The sequence below is a fragment of the Podarcis liolepis genome, assembly GCF_965112155.1.
Source record: "Podarcis liolepis genome assembly, chromosome: 9".
Classification (NCBI taxonomy): Eukaryota; Metazoa; Chordata; class Lepidosauria; order Squamata; family Lacertidae; genus Podarcis; species Podarcis liolepis.
The window spans coordinates 43,911,683-43,933,393 of NC_139564.1; the positions used below are offsets into that span (position 1 = coordinate 43,911,683).

Genomic DNA, 21,711 nt, shown 5'->3' on the forward strand with positions numbered 1-21,711 from the left:
GGGCAAGGCAAAGATTAAATGCCCTGAGGGTGAGTTGCAAGGTTAAGTGCAAGCAGAGACATTGATCCAAGAAGCTTCCCAGCCATTACCTCTTCCTTTTGAAGAGTGGTGCAGGCACAAATCTCAGGGTGGTGAATAACAGGCCTTTCTGCTCTGGGCAAGCAAAGGGCACTGCTATACAGTGGGCTGGGTCTGTGGGGTTCATTTATGTCAATGGTGGCATCTCCATGTCCTTGAGGGCAAAGGTGCTGGCTCACGTCTCCAACTTCCTCTCAGGCTCCTTCCTGACAGGAGGGGCTGAGAGTAATGACAGCAGCCTTTTAGGAGATGCCTGACTAGAGGCGTCTGACATCACAAGGTGGGTCATCTCTCTGATAGCCTGCTTGTACCTTCTCCAGGATCCAGCGCCTGACTTTTTAAATCACAAGCCAGCTCCACCAGCTCTGACCTTTCTTGAGGCCCCGATTTTGCCTCCTCCATCCTGCTCAGGCACTTCCCTGGGTCACCCAACTCTGACTGCCTGATCCATTCCCCCACCTCTTTGGGATCTGCCAATCCCCTCCATGGCATACCCATGGGGCTTGTGAAAGCCCTGGTGACATGAGGAAGCAATGTGGGGTAAACTGCCTGGGGAAACCTAGCCAGATGGGTGGGGGTATAAATAATAAAAATATTATTAATCAGTGCTTTTTTTCAGGGGGTACTTTCAGTACCAGTATCTCCTTTTTTGTTGTTAAAAAGTGTGGCACTTACTGTAACTTCATGGTGAGTCCCGGCGCCTATTTTTCTAGAAAAAAGCACTTATTATTAATTCATTATATTATTATTGACCTGTGGTGCTGCTGGGGCTTCAAGTCACACGTGAATTTGAACTCATAAGCCGGTTCTTTGGCGACAGGTTTCCAGCCTGAATGTACTTGGGTGGGCTAGTAAGAGCTAAAAAGAAATCAATAAAGACTCCTTCTCCCACTTTCTCTCCAAAAAGAGAAATGTGCTCACACACATGCCAAAGAGATCCTAGTCGAGATTGGCTCAAATAAATAGGAATTCAGTTCCATTCCTTTCCTTTTCAGTTCAGTGTGCGTGTGTGTTTTTATAGAAACCGCATTGTTGTTGCATAGGATGCCATGGGAATATGATTAGCTTGTATATTCTGGCACACAATATGCTATTCTAGTGATTCCCCAACCCCTCTCCCTTCTTAGGCTCTGGGGTGCATGACGAATATTTACATCTTCTGGAGCTGGGTTTTTAACTACAACCACAGTCACTCATAATCATGTTAAGCACAGGAAATGCCATGAGTGGTGCACAACAAATGGGGTTCATCTGGTCCCCTCACTCCATTTTTGGGGGTGTGGATACTCTGTAATTGTATGTGTTTCCTTCATGAACCTTCAGCCATTGCTGGGGGCGGACTGCTTGTTATGTGTTTGATTCTGCTTAATATTGAATAAATGTGCACTGTTCATTTATCTTTCTGCTGTTTCAGTTATTTTTATTGCATTTGATTGTTTTGCATAATTAATTAATCAATCACCCTTTACCCTAAGATCCCAGGGTGGGTTACAACAATTAAAACACAATGTTTAAAATACTGCCTTTTGTTGATCCGCTTTATATGTTTATTTCAAACAGAAATGTAGTGTTTACAAGTTTTAAAAAATTAGTCCACACCGATGCAATATCTGTCATTCATTGAGCCCTTGCACAACGGGAAATTAGCCACAAAAAATGCAAAGAAAAGCAGGTGAAAGTTTGTGGGGATCTAAGATGTTCCTGCCATGCTCTCTGCTCCAAGCCACTATTGCTCTTAACCACCTTCAAATAACCTCCCATCACCACTGATTGACTGAATTTACATACCTCCTTTCTGCCAAGGCACCCAAAGCAGTTCATAATTAAAATACTAAAACGAGAACATTATATAAAATGAAGACTGACAGAGTCCACTACTGCCAACTGGGAGCTGATGTGCTCACTGGCCTGGCCTTCCTTGCCGCTGCTCTCCCTCAAGTCCTGCAGCAGCCCCATACAAAAAGGTAAAGATAAAGGGACCCCTGACCATTAGGTCCAGTTGTGACCGACTCTGAGGTTGCGGCGATCATCTCGCTTTATTGGCTGAGGGAGCCGGCGTACAGCTTCCGGATCATGTGGCCAGCATGACTAAGCCGCTTCTGGCAACCACAGCAGTGCACGGAAACGCTGTTTACCTTCCCGCCGGAGCGGTACCTATTTATCTACTTGCACTTTGACATGCTTTCGAACTGCTAGGTTGGCAGGAGCTTGGACCAAGCAATGGGAGCTCACCCCGTCGTGGGGATTCGAACCGCTGACCTTCTGTTGCTGACCCCTGTTCTAGTGCAAACTTCAAACTGACGATGTTCCTGGGTGCTTAAAAGACAAAGGAAACAAATTTTGCATGCATTTTTAAAAAGGTATAGAGATGCATTTAAGCCGTTGATAGCATTCACCCCACTATTGGGCAGAGTGAGGCAATTGGCTCAAGTGACAGTGGTAGCGCACCAGCCATTCCTTCTGGCCCCCTGGACATTCCACTCTGTTGGAAATCAGAGCTATGGGTGGGCTACAAGCCTGTCAAGCACCCGCTAAGTGAGCACTAAAGGGCACTAGCTAGATGAGGACAGAGCATGCTAAGAGGCCATGCACTGTTGACTACCTGGGAAAGTGAGAAGACTGGAATGGAGTGGACCTTTGAGGAAGAGGGTATGGTTGTCTGACAAGAACAGTGAACAGGAACACACCCCACAGCAATGTTTTGTTGCATTGCAGCATAATAAAGTATGACTCTTCAGATTAATTACCTCCCACGGAGTAACAATAAGAGACAGTGAATGAACACTGAGCAAGGTTCTGGTGAAAAGAATTCTGCCCCTCCCCTGCCATGGCCTTAGGCAGTCTTCTTAATCCTTCGCCCAGGAGGAAAAAGCAGCCGCACCCTCCATCTCAGCAGGCCACAGTGGTTGGAGATTTCAGGGGAGGAGGGAGTCCTGACAATGAACAGGGGTCTGCCACAGAGAATGGAAAGAAGGCACAGAAGAATCCGATGCTGGGGACTGTATGATAACAGTAAAACACACACCGACACACAGGAAAAACAAGAGAAAAATAATGTTTGGAATGACATCAGGAAAATAAAACACAGACATGTGTCAATGTCAAAATTTAAACTTGGAAAATTACAACTTATGGTTAAACCAAATTACAACGAGCAGTTTCTCTCTACAGCAGAGGTACTAGCAGGAAAGTATGTTTTAGTATCTAAAGGTTCAGGAAAGTCTGGTGTACCTCATGTTCCTGAAGATGATTTGCTCTTGTGGTAGGTAGAAGTCTGGCAACTCCTTCAAGTAGCTGATCTGTTGTGGAGGCTGTGAATGCCGCAGGGCTGCACATCTCCTACCTGCCCCGTAGAATCCTGCTGTTTGTGAAATAAGTAGTGGCACCACTTCGCATAAGTGATGGGTTCATTCCATCTGAGTCATGGATGCCAGTAAAAGCTGAGTCTGTAAAACCTGAAAATCATTCGTTCCAATCTGAAATCAGGATGGGTGTGTGATCCTCTGCCTCGTTACAGTCCAGATATATTAAACCACTAAACGCTACTGCATGTTGGAATAAATACTAGTGGTCATGGAAAACCAACACCGTGTGGCTGAAAGCAGGCATTTAGCTTCATCTCCTTAAAAAAAACCCACTTCTAACTACCACACAAGCAATACTGCCTGCTTGTAGACTGGAGTGTGTGGTTTCTAACAGCTTGGTTGTGCTTTGCACGCCTCAAATAGCCCTGTGTAAGTCAGGCTCTGACATTTGAGAAGTCTGAAGGTTGTCATGAGGAACTGGTCCAGGGGTCTGCAACCTTTAAGACAAAAAGAGCCACTTGGACCAGTTTCCAAAGAAAAGAAAAACTGGGAGCCGCAAAACTCGTCATTATAAAAATAACTTTTTTGTCACTTTTTTATTATTTCTTTGTTTGACCCCTCAGAATTACTCCTCCTCATAGAAACAAATGTTAAATTAACAAGTTACCTTTTTGTGTGTGTGTGTTCTTCACTCCCCTTCAAAACAGTGACCAGCGTACATGCCCCCTTTCAATGCAGTGACCAGCGTACATGCCCCTTACAATGTAGCGGGCGGGCGGGAAGGTGACGTCGGGACGGTGCGTGACTAACGCACGCACCGCCCCCATGCAACGTCACAGCCAGTACAGTGGCCGCCACAGTGGGGAGTGTCGGGGCGCACAATGCGCCTCCTCCCCTCGCTAGTATCCAGCCCGGAGCCGCGGCAAAGGTGTAAAAGAGCCACATGCGGCTCCAGAGCCATGGGTTGCTGACCCCTGATCTAGTCCATCATCAGTGCTGGATTTACATATAAGCTAAATAAGCTATAGATTAGGGCCCTACTCTGTTGGGAGCCCTCCAAAAAAAATTAAAGGAAAAAAACCTGGATGTACATTTCCAAAATATAAGATAAAAAACGAACAAATCTGTTTTTAAAGATTGTTGCTGCTTCACTGATATCTTACAATTATTTATTAAAATTGTGAACTGCTCTTCATATTTTATAGAAATAGAGTGATTGCCTGCCTTGCATGCAGAACGCTCCATATTCAATAGTTGTCATTGTGTAGGCAGTAATGAGATTGATGGACTAGTTTTTCCAGTCCATTAATATTTCTGGGTGGGAAATTCAGGTTGCTTTGTTACAGTTGCTTTGAAGCTCTTGCGCAACAAACCACCTTTCCCCGCAAAATTGGATGTATGTATGTATGTATGTATGTGTGTATATATATTGTTGTTGTTTAGTCATTTAGTCATGTCCGACTGTTCGTGACCCCATGGACCAGAGCACGCCAGGCACCCCTGTCTTCCACTGCCTCCCACAGCTTGGTCAAACTCATGCTGGTAGCTTCGAGAACACTGTCCAACTATCTCGTCCTCTGTCGTCCCCTTCTCCTTGTGCCCTCCATCTTTCCCAACACCAGGGTCTTTTCCAGGGTGTCTTCTCTTCTCATGAGGTGGCCAAAGTATTGGAGCCTCAGCTTCAGGATCTGTCCTTCCAGTGAGCACTCAGGGCTGATTTCCTTAAGAATGGATAGGTTTGATCTTCTTGCAGTCCATAGGACTCTCAAGAGTCTCCTCCAGCACCATAATGCATATATATGTATACATACATACACACACATATATATGTATACATGTATATGTATACATGTATATGTATACATGTATATGTATATGTATATGTATATGTATGTGTTTGCAATAAGGATAGGAAAATCCAGCAGAAAGGGCAGGATAACGCTTGAAGCAATGTCATCTCATTTGTTTTAACTGTTCGGAATATTGCATTTTAAAAATTGTTGTAACTTGCCCTGAAACTTCATGGCGAAGGATGGGCAACAATTCAAATAAGTAATAACAAAGAACGTCCCTGCAAACTTCCTATGAACAAACCAGAATGCTCAGTAACCAGGTAGTCTGGAAGTGACCTTGGAGAGTAGGGAAGTTTCCTATGAGTGTAAATATAGGCTGAATCGCCACATGTATAAAAAAAATGCTGTGAACATGCCTTTTCTTTTTTAAAAAAAAGGTTTAAAATACTGTACTGTATACCTGTACTGTATATGTATCTGAAGAAGTGTGCATGCACACAAAAGCTCATACCAAGAACTAACTTAGTTGGTCTTTAAGGTGCTACTGGAAGGAATTTTTTTTATTTTGTATACCTGTACACAGTATATGTAATTTGGCATTAGCTTACCAGCGCCATCTGGTGTCACGTTTGTATAATGCACTTAAAACACACCTAAAACGTTTTATCTGCAGCTGTACAGCTGATTACTCAACAAACATGTGAAACGAACAGTGACTTTTGAGCATGGGAAAACAGCAGAACCTTGTGGGATGTTAAAGCCCAGTCGCACCCTGATTGTGGCATGCATGGCCAACCTGAATAAAATATGGCATGTCCGCCCCCCCGCATAATCAATCACATGATACGGTGCACACACACCATTTGAATAGCAATGGTCAATAACTCAGGGGGAAGGGGGGAGGTGCCAGGGCCAGATTTAGGTTTGATGAGCCCCTAAGCTACTGAAGGTAATGGGGCCCTTTATATGCCCAGCTGTCCTTTGTCAACAACAAATTATCGCTGTATTTTGTGTTGAATATATGCTATACGGTAATTTATGGACCTAATAGGTATCTAAAGCCATTTGCACATAACAAAATATGTATTTTATCAAAGTAATTGTTGAACTGAAATACAATTAAGAAGTATATTGATATTGAAATAATTATTAAGTTCTAACTTAAAATGATTTTTTATTCATAACAATTATTTTATTTTTATTTTTTTCTTATATTTTGGAAATGTACATCCAGTTGTTTTTCCCTTGATTTTTTTTTGAGGGAGCCGCAAGAGAGTGGGGCCCTAAGCTACAGCTTGTTTAGCTTATACGTAAATCCGGCACTGGCAGGTCCCCTCAAATATTTTACTGTAGGGGGTGGCAGTGGCATAGCGTGGGTTGTCAGCACCCGGGGCAAGGCAAGTAATTTGCGCCCCCTAACCCGTGGATTTGCGCCCCCTAACCCTAACCCCCAGGTGTTGCGCCCGGTGCGGCCGCCCCCCTGCACCCCCCACGCTACGCCACTGGGGGGTGGAGGCGGCAAAGTGACCTCGGCGTCTAAGAGTTGGCTCCTAGGGTGGCACACGTTTTGGCAGGCAGGCATACATGCACTTCATCCTATGGAGAGGATTGGGGCATGTGCAGAGTGTCCTGAGAGGCACACCCTCCCGCACCTCTTGACGCGCGCTTGGCCCTGGCCAATGGCGACGACTATGGGGGAAGCGGCCCGGGCGCCCCCAGCGCGCTGCCAGGTGGACGGGGCGGCGCGCGCGCGCGTGACGGCACGTCACACCTTCGCATCCCCGCGCGCGGCAGTGGTACATCCTTGCGTCTCCCCCCGGCGGCTGCGGCGCGAGTAGTGCAGTCTGCGGCGCGAGCGCTCTTCCTGGACCGAGCAGGTTTCTCCGCCTGCGGGAGGTGGAGGCGAGCGCAGAGGGAGCGCAGCCCGCGTCAACGCAGCACGTCAAGGCAGCAGCTGAGCGAAGCAGCAGAAGCCCGCATTGCCAGTCCTTCTTCTCCGTCAGGCATGGCGCGGCGAGGTGGGCTCTGGGCGCTGCTGCTGGCGGCGCTCTGCGGCGCGCTGGGCGCCTTCGCCTTGCGGCAGCAGGGCTCCGAGGCGGAGCAGCCCGAAGCGGCGGCGGCGGGCGGCGGCTCGGCGAACCGGCGGCGGCGCCTCAGCCAGGAGGACGGCATCTCCTTCGAGTACCACCGCTACCCGGAGACGCGCGAGGCGATGGTCTCGGTGTGGCTGCAGTGCTCGTCCATCAGCAGGATCTACACCGTGGGCCGCAGCTCCGAGGGCCGGGAGCTGCTGGTCATCGAGCTCTCCGACAACCCGGGCGAGCACGAGCCTGGTAAGGGAAGCCCCTGACGCAGCCCCCCCCCCAGGTAGTGCTGGGTTGGGGGTGTCCTGGGTGTCTCCTCTTTCCTCCACCCCACCGCCCCCATTTTTTCCTTTGCTTTCTCAGGTGGAATAAACAACCTCTCTCCCTTGCAAATTCCTGCCTTGTTTCTCAGCATTGAGGTCACCGCGATCCCCTTGATGGCGGTGGGTCTATTTCGGGGATCATGAGCTCATGCAGGAAGGAGAGTTAGGAGACCTTTGAAATCCTGGCCATGGTGACCCCCTTTCATGGCAGAGAGGGTACAATGTGCTGTGTTCCCAGTACGGTACAATGTGCTGTGTTCCCAGTACGGTTACGTGCGTGCGCAGACCTGGAAACGCATGCAACGGATGCTATGGTGATAATGATAATCTTTCCTGGTAACCAGGCTTTGAGGATCTCTGCCTACACCTTCACAGCCATGATTTTGACTCGGCTTAGAGGGCTGGCTGAGCTGCTTGTGTCATGGCAGAGGCCACGTGCGGCGCATTTCACCGTGGAATGGCTTTGGATGGGCAGCTGAAACCTTCCTGGTTTAAGGGAATTAGTTGGGAAAAGGATTCATCTGTGCCAGCCTTATTGGAGGGGGAAGAGAAGCAGGTAGAGAGCCATTTGGTGGGATGGTTTCTTATAGACTTGAATCTCCAGATGCCATTGAAGCTGGCCCTCCCATAATCTTCCACCACTGGCCATGCTAGTTGGGATTGATGGGAATTGGAGTCTTAACTACACCTAGAGAGCCACACGTTTCCCATCCCTGTTATAGATCAAGGTACCAGCCACATGTAAGGTTGCATAGGAAGGCCTCTGTCTTCAATCTTTAAAGAGCCAGTAGCCATTTATGGAAAGAAAGCCGTATATGTACCATGACTTGGAAGAGACTAGCTCCATCTCCTTCTGTCTCTCTCTTCACACATGCGTACACACACACACACACACACACACACACAATGTTAAAAGTGTAACACAGTTTCTCTTATTCAAAGAAATACTTCTCCACAGCAGCTGCTTGATGCAGTAACAGTAGTAGCTAAATTTTCTCTGAATGCATGAATCAGTCAAATAATACCCATGCTGGTGTTGCCAGGTTCCATGGTGGCACGCAGTGGCCAACAATATTTACTGTACAGTCTGGCTGGTAAGGAAATAGGTTCACACAAAAAGTTATTTATTTGCTTAGTTATTTGTAGCCTGTTTTTCTGTCAAAACAATTCACAAAGTGGAACAAAGTGACAGAATTGTGACATCCTCCTGCCACTTCAAGATATTTACCTTTTTAGCGACAACCATACGCACTGAAATAGTAACCTCTCTCTCCCATCTGCCAGTAGACTGTGGGTGCCTTGAGACAGGAGGGAGACCTGCCTGCAGCCCGATGTGGCACTACATGCTTTTGTTTACTAGCTCAGTTCTTTATTATTTAAATACTTTCATTTAAATAAATAATTTCTATACCACTTTTCATTAAAACACAAAAACAAATATCAAAGTGGTTTACAACCTAAGAAAACATTACGGATGAAGATAAAGTATAAAGCACACATTTTTTAAATCAGCATAATAAACAGGAAAGTATGATATTCTTTTAAACATCAGAACATTACAGATAAAAATCAAATACAAAAACACAATAAACTCTCCAAAACAGCACCAGTAGCTAAACAAAATAACTGAGATAAGGAGCTGCACCCATCCACAGTGATGCCTCCCAAATGCATCCTTAGCAGTCTTCCAAATCAAAGCCTCACATTTGTGCATTCCAACCAAGCATACAGATAATTAATCCCCAGTCAAAAAGTTATTAAAAAGTGAACGTTTGGTCTACAAAAATACATGGCAGAATTAAGCATAATTTACAACCAGCTCATTCATTCTAAGGCAATGTAGTGTCATATAACTAGCAACAAAACTACTCCCATCTAGACTCCCACCCTCATGGGGTTGTATTCTATACTGGTTCAGTGTCTCACACTGAGTGGTACTGAACAACTTTGAAACGAACAAAAGCATTATAACTCATATTCTCACTTCGGACAGCAAAAACTACCCAACAAGGCTGGCTCAAGACATTTTGGTGCCTGGGGCAAACCACAAAATGGCACCTCCCTCCCCACGAAGGAAGAAGTGGGGAGTTAAGATCTACTGTACATCCAAATCTGCTACCCCTATGGGCCCTGCCACCTGAGGCAGTCACTTCACTTTGCCTCATGGGTGGGCCAGTCCTCCTACCCAATATTACATCACTTCTTTCTCCTACTTGGATAATACATTCCACAGCACAAACTTAAAGAGGTTGGTGCCCTCATGCAAACTCCAAAAGGTTTGCACTGTAGTGTGGCAGCAAGCCAGATAGCCATAGATGTTTTTCTATCCTCCTTCTGGAATCAGCAATGAAGTGCTGGCTGGTTGGCATCTAGGAACAGAGTGGGCAAGCAGATGGAATGGCCCAGGAGCTCTCACTAGCAGCAGCAGTAAAAAAAAAATCAAAAATCAAAATCAGAGCAGGTCAGCATCCTATTAGTTGTTGAAAACAGAGATCGCTGCAAATATCAAAGCTGCATGAATCAACACATGGGGAAACAGGCAATATAGCAATAGAAGTATAATGATGAGATACCATGTGAATGAAAACATCTCCATTTGCCATAGCCTTTGCTGTCTATTACTGTCTGCCACGGTAGAATGTGGACTTTCTGACCACTTGATTGTTATTTATTGTATTTAATGTTTTCAGCGGCATTACATATTCTGCATTGTATTTTCTTATTTGCTTTGAGGTGCCAGCATAACAGGTGGGATATAATTATTTAATCAGTAAATAATGAACATACAATTTTCATAAGTCAGACCTGCCAAACGAATATCTAGACCTTTGACAGCATCAAAAGATTCTGATGATAGATGCATACACCAGGCAACAGCGATGATGAATTCTAGAATATCTCTCTTACTGCAAGATAGAGCAAATGATAGAATGACACTCAGGATTATACATTGACTGATGAGCACCAGCTGTATAAGAATAAATCGAGTTAATTAGGAAATCATTGTATAATAATGGATAACTTGCTCTGTTTTAAAAGCCCTAGGACACTGGGAAACCAGTGTGGACTTCTTCCTTGCTTGTACCCTTGAATTATGCCAAGGTTCAGGATTAGGTTCTATTCACTTCAAGGGGACTTCACAGTTTATAGATGACCTTATTTGTTGGCCACACGCAATGTCCTGGTTTGCAGCTTTCTTTTGAAAAGCTTGCTGAGCTCTTGGGGATGGGAAGCTTGAGGTTAATTGTTCTGCTCCTTTTATGATTTTTCATGACAGCAGTTCTGTGAGAGCCAGTGCTTAAGTCTGTATGGAGCATGACATATGACAAGGCAGGGTTCGTCTTCTTGACTTCAGATCTATTATCCCTCAAACTAGCATTTCAAAGGGAAGCTGCCCATTGGCTACTGTGTCGCTTTTAGGATAGGACAGTTTTTATGATGTCCATAGATGGAAATGCTGGGTCATGTTAACAATATTTGTGAATGGTGAAAATTGTGTTAGGCTGCAGTCTTGTATCTATTTATTTGGAAATAAATCCTATCGAACTCCATGGGGCTTATTTTTGAGTAGACATGTACGGGATCGCACTGTTAATGCGTATGTTAATGTGTGAAACTTATTATGTAGTAAGTCTGGGATGGGAGTTGGAATATCATTCTTGTTGAAGCAGTGCTCCTGCTGTCTTTGTCGTCAGCAAGTTGCCTGCTGACATACTGTAATTGTATTGTACTGAAGTACATGGACATATGGAGGCTGAAAAATCTTGGTTGTGATGGGTCTGACATTAAAAAAGAAGAAGCACAACAGAATGTTTTATATTTAGCATTCCTGTTAAAGCAACCAAACATGTCCCATAATCTAAAAGATAAAAAGAGGCTCAACACTTTCTAAAATTAGTAAACAAGTGCTTTTAACTATAAACTAAGATTTAGGCTTGCAATATATCAGGAAATAGGAAGAAAAAACAAAATAAAATGGATTATACAGCCTCCATGGTATCATCAATGGTACTGATGGACACTTCTCAAAGAACTAATACTATGGCACTAGTCTGCATAAATTAGAGCAAGACTCAGAAGCTGCTCTGCTGCTTTTTTGTGGTAAAGCTACAGAATGTACCAATTGTCCTTCATTGCCTGGAAAACCCAAGTCTTCAAAAGTTTTCTTTTTGTTCTTCCTAGGAAAACCCTGGCTCGCCTTAAGATTCAGCCACATGTTCTGTCAAGCCAAAATAGTTCTTAGCTGCTAGCAGGGCTTAATCTTTGTTTGGTTGTGTGTGCCTTTGAAAATTCCCAAAGCTGTACCCCTTCTAAGCTGAGCAACAGAATGATTTGACTTTTTAATTTGCCAAAGCTTTATTTTTATTAGAAACTCAGTGTCTTTATACCAAGAGATCAGTGAATTAACCTTGGGTTTTGTGAATAGAGGCTTGATTGTGAGAACTCCCAAATCTATTGGGAGAACAGTGTAGGAGTGATGAATACTGCAAGTGTCAAGAGCTAAGGAAGACATTGAAGGGAAGGAAAAGATCAGGAAGAAAACCTGCTTGGGACCATATGTTTGTGAAACATGCACACCATGTAAGGATGAATGGGGGGTTGTTTCAAGTATGTGTGTATGTGCACACACATATTTAAAGGGAAATATTCCACAAAACAGCTTATAACATGTTTAAAAATACAAATCCAGGCTTATAAAACTGTTTAGAAAAATACAGCAAAACAATAAAATCAATGCTCAGCAACAGCAGCAAGGACTTATCCACACTCCACTAAACAGCCTCCATTTATGACCCTTCCCTGCCCATTTTATCCCCCCCCCCTCTTGAATTTTTGATAGTATTTCAAATATACATTCAAAGATGTCACTGGTATCTAGTCTGGATGTTATACAAAACAGAAAAGGCAGTGGTCTGTGACTCATATTTCTGTTATTCCCATCCCTGCTGAAATTGTATGAAGCATGAATTTGTGGGTCTTGTCTCTGAGGAGTTCTATAGGGGTTGGATCCATGAAGGTTGGAACCCCCCCCCCCCAAAAAAGTGAGAAAGGTATCATAACAAGGCACTACTTCATCACAGGCTGAATGCAGTTTATGCAGAAGACTTAGCTGCATTGAAATAATTTCTGTACATTAAAGTGTTTCACCTTGTCAATTAACCATCATACAATCATGTTCAAAACCTGTGTCGTCGTGGGTTCCTCGTTGTACTCAACATTTCCAGGTTACTTGTTCTACATGATTTTGCACTTTAGGGGCATCGCATCATATTTTGGAGCTTAGGAAGTGGCTAAGAATTATGTTGCATGTTAAGAGCCTAGCAATCCCTTTGCTAGCACAAACCATGGCAGTTTCAAAAGATTTCTGCCAGCACAAGAATTGGGTCAGCCTAGGTCCCCATCCAAAACCATGGAAATGGCATTTGAACCTGAGGGGAAATTGCCACTTTGAAGGTAAGATTTGAACTTGGGACTGTCACTTATCAGAGAAGATAGCTTGTAGATGCAACTACAGTGGTACCTCGGGTTACAGACGCTTCAGGTTACAGATGCTTCAGGTTACAGACTCCGCTAACCCAGAAATAGTACCTTGGGTTAAGAACTTTGCTTCAGGATGAGAACAGAAATTGCGCCGCGGCTGCACGGTGGCAGCAGGAGGCCCCATTAGCAAAAGCGCGTCTGAAGTTAAGAACAGTTTCAGGTTAAGAACGGACCTCCAAAACGAATTAAGTTCGTAACCCGAGGTATCACTGTATGGATGTCTTTAGATTCGTGCACCAGGCTCAGCTATTTCAAGAGATGCTGAAGTCAGATTAGAAGGTCAGTTTCCACAAAGCTTATACTAGTTGCATTTTTAAAAGTGGTTTTAAAAAGTAGTTACATCCCACCTTGTTTCTAGAATAACAATAGACACACTTAGAACATACGTTTAAAGCATTGTGATACCACTTTAAACATTCATGGCTTCCCCCAAAGGATTCTGGGTGTTTGCTAAGGGAGCTGAGAGTTGTTAGGAAACCATCTAGTCCCTTAGAGTTCCCTGTGAAGTGGGATTGGTCATTATACCACTCTGGGAATTGCATTTCTGGAAGGGGACAGGGGTCTTCCACCAGCCCTCAGCACACTTATCAAACTAAAGCTCCCGTAATTCTTTGGGGGAACCAGTGACTATTTAAATGGTATCATAGTGGTTTCACTGTTTGATGTAAACGTGGCCAATACGTTAAGTACTCTGTGGAAGGCCAGTAAGTTTGTTAGACTGATAAGCTAACAAATCTGGTCAGCTGTTGCAGTCATATATAATGCACATGTCTTCTGTCTGAGTGCATACTTCAGGGAGCTTAGATTTCATAAACAAGCTATACATACATACATATATATACAGTATGGGTTTATGTTGTTTTTAATCGTCTTGCAAAACTTAGAAAGCACAAATTGATACAGTTGTTGCTCTTCTGTTTGATTTATTGAATGACACTGAATAAGAATTGTTAAATATTGTGAGCTATGCTGATTCTTGGAGGAGGTCTGGAAAAGGAAGAGGCCTGCCTGCTAAAACTTATGTCGTATAGATCTGTGCCTCACTTTGTGAATATGCACATGAGCATATTTTGTTTCATGTATATCAAGCTGAACTTTGAGACGATCATTTAGGCCTTAAAGTGAGCCTCCAATTGTTCATTGGCAACAGAGGCTTGCTATCACCGCCAAGCAGCTGACTGCACTACAAAGTTCCCTAGCAGGGACTCCATTTTGCAGCGAACCTCCCACCAAAAGCAGATCTTGAAGTTGGCATGAATCAGCTGATTGGTGGTGACTTCAAGCAACACTTGAATCAGCTTGGCTCATCCTTTTGTTCAAGGGAAAAATGAATCACCTGACATGGAGGATGGATGGCGGCTAATGGATTGAAGTTGAATCCTGACAAGACAGAAGTACTGTTTTTGGGGGACAGGGGGCGGGCTGGTGTGGAGGACTCCCTGGTCCTGAATAGGGTAACTGTGCCCCTGAAGGACCAGGTGCGCAGCCTGGGAGTCATTTTGGACTCACAGCTGTCCATGGAGGCGCAGGTCAATTCTGTATCCAGGGCAGATGTCTACCAACTCCACCTGGTACGCAGGCTGAGACCCTACCTGCCCGCGGACTGTCTCGCCAGAGTGGTGCATGCTCTGGTTATCTCCCGCTTGGACTACTGCAATGCGCTCTATGTGGGGCTACCTTTGAAGGTGACTCGGAAACTACAACTAATCCAGAATGCGGCAGCTAGACTGGTGACTGGGGGCGGCCGCCGAGACCACATAACACCGGTCTTGAAAGACCTACATTAGCTCCCAGTACGTTTCCGAGCACAATTCAAAGTGCTGGTGTTGACCTTTAAAGCCCTAAATGGCCTCGGCCCAGTATACCTGAAGGAGCGTCTCCACCCCCATCGTTCTGCCCGGACGCTGAGGTCCAGCACCGAGGGCCTTCTGGCGGTTCCCTCATTGCGAGAAGCAAAGCTACAGGGAACCAGGCAGAGGGCCTTCTCGGTAGTGGCGCCCGCCCTGTGGAACGCCCTCCCATCAGATGTCAAAGCGATAAATAACTACCTGACATTTAGAAGACATCTTAAGGCAGCCCTCTTCAGGGAAGTTTTTAATCTGTGATATTTTACTGTATTTTTGGTTTCTATGGAAGCCGCCCAGAGTGGCTGGGGAGACCCAGCCAGATGGGCGGGGTACAAATTATTATTATTATTATTATTATTATTATTATTATTATTATGAAGTCAGGTGGTTGACAGGTGGGTGCCTACCCCCACCCCACCTGCAAGAGTGGCCCACTGTGGGTGAAGGAACCCAGGAACCCCATGATCTGGCTGCTGGAGAGAAAAGGTTCAAAGGTAAAAATTGCATTGCATTGAGCTGCAGTTTATACATGGGATTTTTTTTTTAAAAAAGAAGCAATCTTGGACATATTTGAAAGGTAATATTGCATCGTATTATAGCGGGACCAAGAAATTGAACCCTAGATGAGGTTGTGCAAAAGAAAGGGCAGGACCATACATATAGGGCCATAGAGTAAATTTCAGCGACTGCAGTCACTAGGGGTGAAGAAAGCAGATGGAGAGAAACATGTTGAGGTATTGATTAGATTGCACAAGCAACTAATCTGATTTCCAGAAGGCATCCCAATCCCAGGAAAACAAGATGTTACCTTATACAGACCATTGGTCTATCTAGCTCAGAGCTGTCAATAGTATACTAACTGTCAGCAGCTCTCAAGGGTTGCAGGCAGGAGTCTCTCTCAGCTACACCCAGAGATGCTGGGGATTGAACCTTGGACTTTCTGCATGTAAAACAGGTGCCCTGCTACTGAACCATGGCTCTTCCCTAAATATTTCTACCAGTGTTTTGTGTGCCAGAATAAAGTTACTTTAGGGTTGGCACAATTGGACACGGCTCTAGAATATTGCTGTTGAAACACCATGTCCTCCTGAGGACTAATGGACTGGTGTCATTCATAGATAGAGAGATAGTTTTAACATTTTCCATAACATCCATATTTTATATCTTTTTTTTACAACTTCATTTAACCTTCAGGCCTCCTCCCTTTCCTCCATGGATTTCTAAAATCATGGGGTCAAGTATGCTTCCCCACTTTAATTCTGACCACACTTTTAATATACTCCAGGGTGGTCTTTTAGCTCGCCACTGCTTGTTAGTTAATAGAGGTTTACTCAGCAGATATTAAAATAAAATACAGCGTGTTCGCACTCTTTGTAGCTTGTAGAAAACTTCCTGTAGCTCACCACAGCCGGGATGGACCTAATGGACTGGTGTCTTGAATTAGTTGTAAGAAAAGTTTTTCTTTCTAAAAAAAAAAACACCTCAACGACATAAAACCCTTTATTTAAATACCCTACAAAGTATACATTAGAGACAAGAATAGTTCTCCAGGAACAGATCTGGCTTATTGTGTCATTCTTTTAAAAGTATCTTGGCAAATCTTGAAAACCAATTATGCACTTAAAAAAATACAGAGTGGCTTTTTTCCTAGACTCTTCTCCTAGAGCTGCTAAATGTGAAAAATGGGAGAATGCCAGCTTTTGCTTGGCCAAAAGTCTTTGATGGTTTATTGAATGCTAGCAAAGGATAATAGATTTTTTTTGTGTGTGAAAAATGTAACTGGACTACAGAGTTCCTATTTACTGTGCCCTTTCTCAGAGATAAGTAAAACAAAAACGTAGACCTCAGGAACAAGTTGCCCCACAACACCTTGTCTGGAGAACTTACATGATCACAGGCTATATCTTGATTGTAATTTGCTAAATGTAGTTTTGATGTTGCAGCTTATTTTGACAAACGATATAAAGGGGGTCACATAAGCTGTAGTTTCCATTGCCTCACAAAAAAGTAATAAGTAATAAGCTGTCTTACTCCTCTGTATTGATGTTGCTTCTCTGTAATAAATGGTTTGTGTCTTCCTTTTGCTAATCGCATCAAAGCATGACTGATGACTTAAATTATCTCATCTGGATTCTTCACAGCATTTCACACCAGCAACGTGAATCACAGCAATTGAGGCAGATGATGTGCAAGAAAAGAGGAGAGTGACTTATCTATAGCATACTGCATTGCCTAGATAATGTAAGGCTCCTCATGGCAGAGGACCCAGAAATTGTAGGGATATGCATGTGGGGATATGTAGGGACTTTCCATGTCCTAGTGGTTCAAAAGTCAAATGCTGCCTTAGTCTGGAGGGTTGTTACTTTTGGCAGTCTTCCCTGGGATGCCTGGATTAAGTTATGATTCTGAAAACCTACAACATAAAGTGGCTTGGGACTATGTTGTCTGAAACAATTGCATCTTCGTTGTGGGCTTTCCTTGGCATCATTCTCACATACTGAAGTAATATGCTGAATTATATTAAGTTGTCAAGCACAAGGCACGAGAGGCTCAAAGCAATTTATTTATTTTTAAATTATTTTTATTTGCCATTCTCTGGAGGTTTGTGGTACTGCTACATTTTCCATGTTGTTCATTATTGTTATCTCCGATTACTTTTTATTCTGACTTCCTCTTGTGGTAACTGACAAGAGCCCTGTTGGATCAGTCCAGCATCCTGTTTCATACTGTGGCCAACCAGAGGCCTTTGGGAAGCCCATATAAAACAGACCATGAAAGCAATAGCTCTTGTCTGGTGTTCCCAGCAAATAGTAATTTGTAGGCATACTGCCTAGGAATCAGAGGCAGGCAGTGACTTTAACTAGAGTTGTAGAATCTGATTACATTTTGGTCAGTCCTGGCCCTTGTACCATGGATGGTTTCCATGCTCAGTTGCTTTTCTTGGTGAGAAAATAGAGATGATGACTGTATACACATTCTCCTTCTTTTGACGGATTCTGCTGTAATCTACAGCCTTCTCTGTCTCCGAAGCCCAAGCGTGGGGGAATGGAACATAGCAGCAGTCAAACAGCATCATTCCTGATACAGCTGTTGCAGCTCAGATATTTCTTGGTACTTATAAATAGTGGCATTCAGTTGTATGTCATTTTTATTCACCTAGCTACAGAAATTCCATGTGCATACAACAATGTTTTGTTCTGCTGCAGTTATCTGGCTTGCACATCAGTGAAAATTAAGCATGCCTGAATCTTGTGTGTGTTTTAAAAACTAGAATCTAGTTACTAGGTGTTGGCTTATTTAGCATTCTTCAGTGTTTGAAATGAGTTGATCTCACTTGGTGCGGAGCACAAGGGGTCGGCTTTCTATTAAATGTAGCGCTTAAGCATGGGGCTAAAATCCTGCCATTTGGCATAAATATAGGACAAATACGGTTTCAGTCAAAACCAGAACGCAAGTAAAATGCTTTGGAGTGTCTTCAGCAAAGGAAAAAAAAAAGATTCTGCAGACTGAAAGCCACATGCTTTGCAATTGGTTAATCAACATTTCCACCAGTAGTTTTTCATCATCATCTTCTACTTCTAACATGTTGGCACTGTCTGACTTCCCCATCATAATTCTGAGCACCTTACCTGACTTGCCTTTGTATTGCTCTATCTTTAGCTGAACCAATCACTGGAATGTGGCCCTCAAGCTGAAAAAGGTCCTCCCCCCTGGTATATGTGATGGAGGGCATTTCCATATCAACATATCTTCATTGTAAGGGAAGCTGCAGGCAAGGTGCTTGAAATAAAGGATCTGTATTTGCTGTGGAGCTTTAACGCCAAAAGAGGCACTTAAAGTCAGGAACACTTGGCAACTCTCTTAGGAAATAAGCTGGTGCAGGAGGACAAAGAACGAGTCCTTTGGGGATATCTTAAAATGTCTGAAAATTACATGTGAGTAAAATTTAAACATGACTCAAGAAGATATATTCCAAAGGTCTATATGGGATGTTACAACAGCTATGGGGCTTGAATATTCATGCGCTATTATTGTGCTCTCCAATGTGGGGTTTGGGGCTGCACTTTGACCGTTTCTGCTACAATCAGAGCACTTAAGCAAACTCCCTTTCCCCCAAATCTCTTGTAATATCTAAATAATCTTTTACTCACTTAAACTCCCCAGCGATTCAAAGGGCCTTGTTGAGTTCAACTTACAGCAACATTTTTCTTTCTCGCTGGTGAAGCCATAAAAATGTGCACGCTGAGTACTTTTTAATGAAGGGTTTTTTTTTTAAGGGAATGGGCGTATTTCCTGCATTTGGCAATAAATGTCAGTTTAATTTACAAAAAGTTGTAAAATGCTTTGGAAGTGCACTGTAATCTCTACCTTTAAAGGGATGCTTTTTCAAAACAAAAAAGATGTTAGCAAATAATTGGCTCAAAGAAAAAGAAAGGCTGCCATTTTAAGAAAGTGCTTTAACATTATTTTTAAAGATGCTTGTGGGTTCATCCAAAGGTTTTATCTTTTGCAGTTATTTTTTAAATTGATGGAAAACAGAGATACTTGGATCTGTGAAAATCCCAAGGATAAAGCATGTATACAGATGTTCACGCAAACATTTTCATTAAAGAAGACAAGATAAAGTGAACATATTTGTTGTTTATAGTGGCTTCAGAAATTGGTGCTTCAAATATGACCATGTTGCTATTTTACAGACTAACAGGTTAACAGAAGAGGTCCTGATTATATGCATCAATTTGAGTTGACTTCTGTGGCCTATTTATTTGCTATTGTAATTGTAGGAATGTTGATGCTACAGTGTAACATCTTGTTTTGGTGTGTTACAATATGCTGGATTGTTCCTCCAATAGATAGTAAACTTAATAGAGGCTAATAAAAGAATCACTTTAAATTAAAGGAACTCTGTGCCAAAGAGAGATGTACCTTACTTGGAAAATTCCTCCTTGTGTGCTAAATACCACTCATGCAGAGCTACACTAGAACTATATGGAAAGTAATCATTTGTTCTAGTGAAGCACTTGGTTCTTAGGCAAAGCTTGTTGCATGGGTTTTAACACTGAACAGATTCTCTAGAGAAGTTTCTGACCTTGCCAGAAGGATTGGATTCAAAGACTTTATATACTCTTTTCATATTTCCTAAGATTTCCCCAAGCAGCATGTTGTAAAAACATTATTGAACCTCTTCAAACATTGCGAGTATCAGTGCTAGAAGGAAAAAGGGGTGGGAGTAAGAGAAGATGGAGACCAACATGAAGGGTTGTGTGTGTGTGTTTAGGTGAAGGTGAAAGAAGAGGACTGGAAATTTTCCTATTGAAAGCTTGCACACTTTTTCAAGAATCCTGGAGCCTTTCTCCTTCAAACTGTTTGACGGTGAAATGAGAGCCTTGGAAGGTGGTAGATGACAGAGAGTGGGTGGCCGCCTCTCAGGGGTGATGTAGTGGTGGATTTTGTCCTTTGGCACAGGTTTGACTAGATTGGGTTTCTCCAGCTATGGTCTCACATCGGTTGCATTAAGTATTCACATATACTGCACTTTTAACTGTATTTTTATTACTTCTTTGATTTATTATATTGTATTTTATTGCATTATAATTTGAATTGTATGTAATTGTGGTATAATAAAATACAATATGTAAGAAATAAAAGAAGCAATAAAACCATTAAAAATCATACAGCATATAGCAGAGTACATTACAATTTCCGCAACAGGCAAAAAAATAAAATAAAAATTAAGTGGTCCACCAAGATCCTTGGCAATTTTCAAGTGGTTTGCAGGGGAAAATTTTTTTTTAGAACCAATGGAACTTCCAGTTTTATGATCTATCTTGTAAAAAACATGGGGGTCAGAGTGTTTGTTACTCATGACTGCTGTGCAGATTATGTTCATTTCCCTGAGGCTTTCAAGGCTGCAGCTTTAAAAGATGTAAAAGATGTAAAAGAAGGTTTCATAATAATAGTTAAACTTGGTGGATTGTGTCCAGTGTTTACTCATTGACTTTTCACTTTCACAACTCCATTCCAGTTGCATTTAATAAAATTTGAGGCTCCGCTAATTTGGGAGAATGTGGTTGTACTTGTATACTTATGATATGTTGTGGGACTTTTGTCCAGCTAAGAAAGGTGAGTTATTTCCAGATGGATCTAGGGGCCAAATGAGACATGACATTACAGATTTGTGACTGGATCCTCTCATGATGTGAGGCTTTGTTTCTATAACTCCTAGTAATCTGAATGTGCACCCTTCCAAGTTTAATTTTTGTTTTAGCTTTTCTGTACCTCTGATGTGTTGCCGGAGAACAATATTCTGCCACTATTTTATGTGTTCCCTCACACCTTGACTCTAAAACAGGAGTGGGAACTCTGTAGCCCTCCAGATGTAGTTTGACTCTCAACTTCCATCTGCTGCAACCAGCATTACCAATAGGCCGGGTTGGGAGCTGTAGTCCTACAGCATATGAAGGGCCAAAGACCACTCCCCCTGTAAAGGAGCCAGTGTGGTGTAGTGGTTAAAAGCGGTAGTCTCGTAATCTGGGGAACTGGGTTCGCGTCTCCGCTCCTCCACATGCAGCTGCTGGGTGACCTTGGGCCAGTCACACTTCTTTGAAGTCTCTCAGCCCCACTCACCTCACAGAGTGTTTGTTGTGGGGGAGGAAGGGAAAGGAGAATGTTAGCCGCTTTGAGACTCCTGAAGGGGAGTGAAAGGCGGGATATCAAATCCAAACTCTTCTTCTTTTGCC

The 21,711-nt window shown here is 43.2% G+C and overlaps 1 protein-coding gene across 1 annotated transcript in view; it reads left to right on the forward strand.

The window, feature by feature from the left end:
- The first annotated feature begins 6,989 nt into the window (after positions 1-6,989).
- Positions 6,990-21,711, forward strand: part of CPE (carboxypeptidase E) — a 73,767-nt gene continuing 59,045 nt past the window's right edge. The window contains exon 1 of the mRNA XM_083520307.1: positions 6,990-7,509. Within this exon, the coding sequence (XP_083376433.1) occupies positions 7,182-7,509 (328 nt within the window). The 5' untranslated portion in view covers positions 6,990-7,181. The remainder of the gene's footprint in view (positions 7,510-21,711) is intronic.